The 8,475-nt window shown below is 36.6% G+C and overlaps 1 protein-coding gene across 1 annotated transcript; it reads left to right on the top strand.

Moving 5' to 3' along the window:
• The first annotated feature begins 430 nt into the window (after positions 1-430).
• On the top strand, positions 431-4,370 carry LOC132551672 (spermine oxidase-like). Its single transcript, XM_060215852.1, has 3 exons — positions 431-555; positions 2,385-2,546; positions 3,205-4,370. Exons 1-3 carry the CDS (start codon positions 431-433, stop codon positions 4,367-4,369), a joined length of 1,452 nt encoding a protein of 483 aa, XP_060071835.1. The 3' UTR covers position 4,370.
• Positions 4,371-8,475: the final 4,105 nt, after the last annotated feature.

The following is an 8,475-nucleotide window of genomic DNA, read 5'->3' as shown; positions in this document are numbered from 1 at the left end:
GTGGGGTAATGTGAACTGATGTAAACTAATGCACAATTACAAAATATTTGTGTTAAGGAGAGTTCACTGCTGATGTAATTCGTATTTGAAGTTGACTATACATGCCAATAGGCTTTTTGTTTTCATCGGGTTGTTTTGATATCTGTAATTTTTTTTTATCACACTGAGATTTTAATATTTTGGGAATTGTCTCCGTCTTTCAGTTACTTGATTATTTTAAACTCCCTGTACACGTGGTGTCAACTTGGATATAAAAGTTGATAAACTTTTTTAAAGAAAAAATAGACAAAGTACGTGTTTACTTGATATTTAATGTCGGTGTCCGCTTTATCTAGTTCGTACCCGCAACGAACTTTGAGTAGGCCTATGGTACGCCACGCCTACGGGACTTCAGTTGATCATAGACTGAACACACTGAAATCGGGACACCATGACCACGAGAGTGCCCCACCACCGGGTCTTGGTGCTGGGGGCAGGGATAGCAGGGATATCTTCTGCCCACTACCTCAAAGCAAACGGAATTGTAGACGTCGTAGTGTTGGAAGCTAGTAGGAGGTTAGTTCATATTTTAGTGTCGCGAGCGTAAACTGTTCCATGTGCGAAAAGTGTCCCACATGCTCCTTTGAAGTATGGATCCATCAGAGCAATATCATATGTAACAGTTAGTCAGATATAACGATAATACTTATATCTTATTCGCTTTAAAACCTTTCCATGCCAGGTCGTCTAATTCAAAGTTCACGACCTTACTAGTGACGTATATAAAGCACACGTCTCTGACCTAACCATGCTTGTTTACAACCGCTTTGACGCAACGCGGGCCGGGGCGAACTTGATTCGGTTCTGCCCACTAACAACAGATCGCTCGTTTAAGGACTGTTGTATATATTTTTGTCGGCTTTCAATGAATTTGATATTGTTGTTATGGTGTGGAGATTTACTTGATAGAATACTTAATCAGTCTATGAACAAACCCAGCATATGAGTAGTAGTTTGAGTGACAGTTACTGATTTCGAGTAATAAATCGTTTACTCCAATGGGCAAGTACTTTGAAATGGAAACAAATAAAGTACTTTTAAATATTTGTAAATGAAAAAGTCAACATATTTTTTACATGGCACAATAAACAATACAACATTTCTACATAAAAAGTGGCTATGATAACTCGGCTGTCTGGCTTTTTGCAAAAATGCAAACTTTATCACCCAAGTGGTTTTCTCGCTAAAAATCCTATGACATACGCACCAAGTGCATATACTCCCGAATGGCCATACGGTGTAGTCAATGGAGAACAAAATCAGTGACATAATTAGTATTTATAGCACAAAGTTAGAGAACAGAAGTGATTTTTATAATATAATCAGTATCGCATTGGCTATTAAGGCATTAAATTTAGATATATGTTTTTATTTCGAGTTATTCCCCTTTTTCAATAACCAAGTACTCCCATTATTCCAATCTGCCCAACCTGTTAAGGAAGTCAGTTTGAAGTAATCCAGATATGTTGTCATAATTACAAACTTAAAGAGTACGTTTGTATATATAGATGTACTATTTGTAACTATGGTGTAACTATGTTTATAAATGAATGCTAATTAAAATGAATTAAAATCAATAACGAAGTGAAAAAAATCAAAGCTAGAACTTTATTCACACAACATAATTGTCAATTAGCTTTATATCCAGGTCTTAAAAAAAATAACACAAATTACTCCATTTTTTAAACATAAAGACAGCTGACTGATATCTGTCTAATATTCTCTACACATAAAAACATATGGAAGTGGTGTGTTTTCCTACATCCTCGATACTCCATGCGTTATGATCACAATCTCTCTCTGCACCTTTTAAATTGTTTCACGGCAAAATGGAGGGTTCTATGTGCGACACTATTTGGATAAGACAAGAAGACTAGTTTGATCCTTTGATGTACATCAAATAAATCTTGATGTTGCATAACAGTTTGTTGTGCAGGCTGTGAAGTTGAGTGTCGCTCCTTTGTAATCTTCGAAAGAGCGTATTATTTTGTGATTGGTCAGTTTTGCTTACGCAAGTCAAATCAAATTACTCTCCTTGTGCTTTCAATTTTTAAGTGAGATGTCCCAATGGTGCAGAGAGCGAAAGTGATGTTAACCCTTGGAGTATCGAGCATGGTTATTCCAATGTTCAGGCTTGTGAGTATTCAGACCCAATAAACAATAATTGATTGTTATAATTACTAAGTTACCATTTAACAGTCCTTGTAACATGGTATGGCATGTGAAACACGTGCAGAAATGAAATGTGACACTATCCGTCACAGAAACAAGAACAGCATCTCCGAGTTGAATTGTCCGACGAGAGTTTTTGGTATGTCATATTAAAGCATTCATATTTCTTTTAGAATTGGCGGAAGGATACATTCAACGGAATTTGGTAAAAAGGCTTCCGGTGACAATGCCATCGTGGAGTTGGGTGCTAATTGGATCCATGGTAGAGCTCACAACCCTGTATACAAACTAGCTCTGGATAAAGGTCTCCTGGAACCGCTTGTTCATCTCGACAGGTGAGTATACCAAGAAAGCTGCTTACTACATGAATATGTACTTAATTTTTTTCTTCGTTAGAAACGCCATGTTACAGCGGCCTGTTCATATGCCGACAATTTACAATTACTGCAGCTTCACAGAGATAGTGCTGAATATGTCGGTCCCTGTTTGGTAAGGAAACCTACTACTCTGAGCGTGACACACGTTGATGGTTCTTAGCAAACCTAAACCTCTGGACAAGTTGAAGTGATGGTTCTTGAATGTGAATTCACATATACTTCTGAAACGATATTTTCATAGTACAGCGTGCAAACTTTTATGTGCTATATCGTTTGAATAATGGTATCAGTTTTCCATGTTTAGGGCATCAATAGATGGTTTTTTTTCTACGACAGAGATTTAAACTACACCCAGTCTTACATACCTTGACATAAGTATGCCCAGTAGAAAACGTAATGTAATAGAAATGACATAGTTTAAATCATTTAACATGATCGTTTCTGAGAATTCGAACAGAGGAGCTGTGTTCCTTAAAACATTGCCATTGTTGTTTTGTGAACATCGGTATTAACACCGAAGTAATCGGAGATAAACTCGTTAAGGAGTGAAAGAAATGTTGATATAATTTACGCTGTTCGTTTTTTTAATTTTTAACTTAACATTTTTCACCTGTAGGATGGAAGGTCATTTTTACACAGAAGACGGTAGACGAATGGACAAAAATCTCGGCGATAAGCTCTGGAAACAATTCTTGAAGTTAGAAGAAGAAACTGGCATTTATTTCGATCGAAACATCCAGACAAGCTCTAGCGTAGGCGATTTTTTCAGAGAACGACTAGAAGCCGAAATCGACAAATATCCCTTGGAGGATAGAGGAGAACTTCAGCTTATGGCCAACACCATGTTAAATTACCTGGGTTTTCATACTGGGGACAACCTGAGTCTAATGTCGCTACAGTATGACGGAGCTTATGAAGAAATACCTGGTGGGGATGTTAAAATACCGAAAGGATTCTTAGAGGTAGTAAAAACCTTGACAAATGATTTTGAAACAGATACAATCAAACTAGGAACATTGGTGACGAATATAGATTGGGACCAATCAAAACATGGACCCAGTCTTATTAAAGTTTCATGTAAGTTGATTGGTGGAGAGAACAAATTTTACACATGTGATCATTTAATAGTCACGTGTTCTCTTGGCGTGCTGAAGAAAGCAGTTGAAGAGAAATCTTTCTTCAGACCACAGCTTCCGGCAGGTAAATGTGAATCCATTAGAAAAATGGGATTTGGAAGAGTCAACAAAGTTTTCCTCTACTACGAAAATCCATTTTGGAAACCGGGATCAGCTAGTATTAAACTAGCTTGGTCCGGTAAATATGCTGATGTCGACGAGAAGTCGGAGTGGTACAAACGGATTTTCAGTTTTGACGAAGTACTGGATAACCCGACAGTTCTGGTTGCTTGGATCAGTAGCAGCGCTGCACTTCACATGGAACAACTACAGGATGCGGAAGTCAGTAAAACGTGTACAGATGTCTTGCGTCAATTTCTGAAAAACCCGGACGTTCCCGAACCCACCAGTATATTGAGGAGTTCTTGGTGCTGCGATCCCCTCACCCTCGGGTCCTACTCTTATATTAACATGGAGTCCACTCCCGCCGATATCACTACGCTATCGGAACCACTGTACAATGACGACGAGAAACCAATCGTTTTGTTCGCAGGAGAAGCTACACATTCACGGTGGTATTCTACAACACATGGAGCATTCGATTCCGGAAAGAGAGAAGCTGAACGCCTTGTAGAATATATAACTAACCATGCAATCAAAATTTGAACAGTGCTATGTCATATGGTTTTGTATATGAAAATCATGTCAACGATCGGGATCTTTAATCACTGTGTATGATTCTATAATGGTAATTATGGGAATATAACCAGCCCTGAGTGCTTGAATTTCACATCCTCATCAATTTTACTTATAAAACGGCATCCTTCTTCTTTGATGTGCAACGTATAACAACGTATTCACAATGTTATTAATACTATGTTAGTACAGTTCTGAATCGAAGAAAAGAATGTTTCCATACTTTACCAGACTGAAGATCTTCCAGTCGAATTGAATCACTTTGCTCAATCAGAAAGTGAGAAAATAAAAAAAAACCGTACGCAAACATGTTTCAACATAACGAAATGATATCTAGAACGAAAATTGGGCGCGCTATGTCTTAATTTACCCGTTGTAAAGCTCCACGCGGGTGTTATTTGCATGAATATCTAGCGAATGTGCTTTCGCTAGAGTTAGCGAGCGAATATGCTCATAAACGATTGTTATCCGAAGTTCTACGGTTTTTTTTTTTGTTTTTTGTTTTGCGTAACAACAACATCAAATGTAAGATGATATGGCGATGCTTTAATGTGCAGAAATCGATTCTGAATTTCGAAGATTTCAATTGCCATTGCTAATATTGCATGGACCTTATCCAAAAACAGCCATCTTGGGAAACAAACAATTTGTCTGTAATCGCGACTAATTTTGACATATACTGCACGTGTCCACGGTAATAAAAAACATTTACTTTAACACGTACGCGTTTCAAAGCAGCAGACGAATTCATTGTTTTTCTTCGCTCCTTCAAGCTACTAGAGGTTGACAACGCCCACTTCTGATTACGTTTTGTTGGGGCTTTCCTTCTCGTCTATCTGTGAGTAGTGAAGTCCTGATATATCGTGGATCAAGCGATGCGTATGTAGGTGGTAATTTCATAGGAAAAAATATATGAAAGTCATATAAGAGGACTACTTTCACACACTTTCACTTGTTCAATAGAGCAACATGACGGACAATCTTATTCCTTAACGCTCGCCTTTCATTACGATATCGCATAATCGAAACACTGTTGTACACAGGGATTTGGCACAAATTCTCGACCCATGATCCATAAACATGGACTGTATTGGTCTTGATAAATCCCTGTGCTGCTGAAAATGTTTGTCGCGTTCATTTGATATAAGGGAGATAACTGGGCATGTCATGACTTTCACTATACACGGCCGAAGACGTAGGTCTCTATTAAGAGTTATCGCTCCTTCGTAAAAACATATATACAATGTATATATAACACGCGGTGATAATGTTGGGCTTTAAGCCCACTATCTGAGGGGTATTCAAATCGCACTGCTTCCGTGATCCGTCCTTAAACATTTATTGTTATCGCTATTTCTTGACGAGTGTTGGGGGATTTTCCTCAAATTTCATATGAAGGTTCCTAAGGTCCATAGAGCCGCTTTTGATTTTGTAACTGATCAGATGGTCATCTTGGATTTTAAAGTCGAAAGTTTCTTGTCTGTGTTTCTTTAGACGTTCAATGCACTGAATGGACCTTTCTCAAATTTTTAATATAAATGTATCCCTTTGCCCCTTGTGTTCTTTCGATTTTGGGATTGATCAAGAAAGCAAAATGGCGAACAAGCGACCATCTTGAATTTTGACAATAAAAAAGACTTCAATTTCTTGAGCAGTTTTTCAAAATTCATATGTAAATTATCCATGATTCATAGTTTTGACTGTTTTAAATGATTAAGAAAACAAAACTGCTGACAGACGGCCACATTGGATCTGGACAATGGACTGGATGTATTTTTCTGAGGCGAAATGTGAACGAGGAAGACATCGGGTGATATTGATTTAAACATAAATTTTATTGGAAAGATATACAAAGTAAGATAGGCATTTAATCACATACAGATTAGTTTGGAATAAGAATAATTTAGTGTCGAGTTAGACGTACACAAGACTCTTTCTTGCCAGGAAACTTATCAAGATAAAGATTTATTCGCTAATAAAAATAAACAAATTCCCTGTTAGAGAAACCTCAGAAAAATGGACAGACAACTCCATGATAAAGATGTCTTTATCAGAAATTCTTTGTTACAATGCATATTTCAAATAAACACCATGTTACAAGGGAAAATACTTGTAATGAAGTTTGCTAATTTTAAGATGAGTGCGTTAGGCTTATAGCTGTTGCATGTATACTAATGAGGAAGACTGTTACGAGGAACACTCGTTATATATATAGAACACTTTTAAACGCATATGTACGCTTAAACATCATTCATACGTATGTGCAAACATTAAACATGTACATGACCTTGATGAAAACTTAAGTGTTGACAATGAAATAAATACGATGTTATTCATATGACAATACAAATACAGGTACGAATTGAGAGGTTTCAAATGTAACTACTGAATTTTCACGAGAGTTAATATTCATTACTCCACGAGGTGGATTAAGATGTTCCCCTAACATTGATTTAATCGATGGTCGTTTTATAAAATGGCATTTACTAAATTACTTATCCAAACATTCGCTTGAAAATACAAGCACACCTGTAATTTTCAACAAGTACGGCAAAAAACAAATGATTCTTGTTTTTTTTAAGCTCTATTCCGGTTTCTTTACGTCTCCACAACATAAATATAGATATTTAGATATTTCAGTTTAGTTACATCTCCGATATACGGCACGAGTCTTTGACACGCAATATGACTTAATTTTTTTCTTTAAAAAATGATTATAAATATTGTGTAAGTATATCTTAATATTTAATGGATAATGAACTATGATAATAGCTGATAAATACAAAATGTATATATATATATAGGTATACTAACTTAATAACCAAACAGATTAATTGATATATTGACAAGAGACAAAAAGTCAAGTTAATGTTGGTTCAAACGACAGGTTCCACCCAAGCTTTTACAATATCGATTTGAAGTTAATCACACAAATGTCCCATTTTCTCCATTTCGGTGTCGGATGATGTAATTTGAAATAATTTTTGAAAAATCTTACTTGTCAGTCCAATCATGTGGAACCAATTTAAGCTCGTTTGTCAAGTGAGACTGAAAATATGCATTTCTACTCAAATACGTGAAAACATTTTGAAACAATGAACTTTGATCAGTCGCAACATTTGTTCATATGCTGGTACTATTTTTCATTCTTTCGTTTTAGAAGAGGCCATCATAGCTAAGCCAGCTAAACGTTGAACGTGGCGTGGTTCGGCGATCCTTACTCCAGGACTGTTACCGTTTCACGGAAATCTAAGCTTTGTGTTTGAGCGGACACTTTACCAAAATTGTTTTGGAGGGTATTTTCCGACCTTCTGTAATTTGTTTAGTGAGGTAGCCACATGCTACTATGTGATGACACCACCTCAAAATGAACCTGGCAGTTGACGGGACAATAAATCTAGTAAACAAACAAACAAAACAAACAAGCAAATGCACTCTCCCCTTTCTTCTCCTTATCTCAGTTGCATTCCGATTAAGTGCAGTAGTTTGATACTAATTTGTCAATTTTTTTTCAGATCATTATCACTCGGAGAGTAACATGTTTGTAATGCTAGTCTGATCATCATTAAAGCAACATCACCGTAAAATTGTTTTACTGATATATTTTCATCATGTAGATGTTGTGTTTATATCAACTGTATAACCTTATGAACAATGTCAGCTGGTTTTCGCTGAAATATGCTCACAAAGAGGTAATTCATAAATTCAGTTATGTAAATTTTTTGCGTCATATATGATAACGCATGCGCACCGTCGCATGTATAAAATATAGCTTCCTGCCTTTATTCGGTCGCGCCATTAACGTCATTTAATTCGTAATTCTGCATTGACTTAGAGCTATCAAATAACATTAACCATACCTGTAACAAAACCCGATGATGAAAAACTCCATTTTACTTTCTGTGTCACTACTGTCACTGACATTTCAGTCCGCCATTAGGTGTTCGTGTTTGCCTTATTTTCAAAATTATTACGTAACATCAGCGGCTCACTTTGAGAGGGGTTTCCTGAACCAAAGAAGTCGTCAATTTGGACATAAGAAATCGACTGTGAATATCGGGATAGCATAGAAACGT

The sequence above is a fragment of the Ylistrum balloti genome, unplaced genomic scaffold, assembly GCF_031769215.1.
Source record: "Ylistrum balloti isolate Yb309-2 unplaced genomic scaffold, AGI_CSIRO_Ybal_v1 Utg370208, whole genome shotgun sequence".
Classification (NCBI taxonomy): domain Eukaryota; kingdom Metazoa; phylum Mollusca; class Bivalvia; order Pectinida; family Pectinidae; genus Ylistrum; species Ylistrum balloti.
This window is presented reverse-complemented; position numbering and strand designations above follow the sequence as displayed.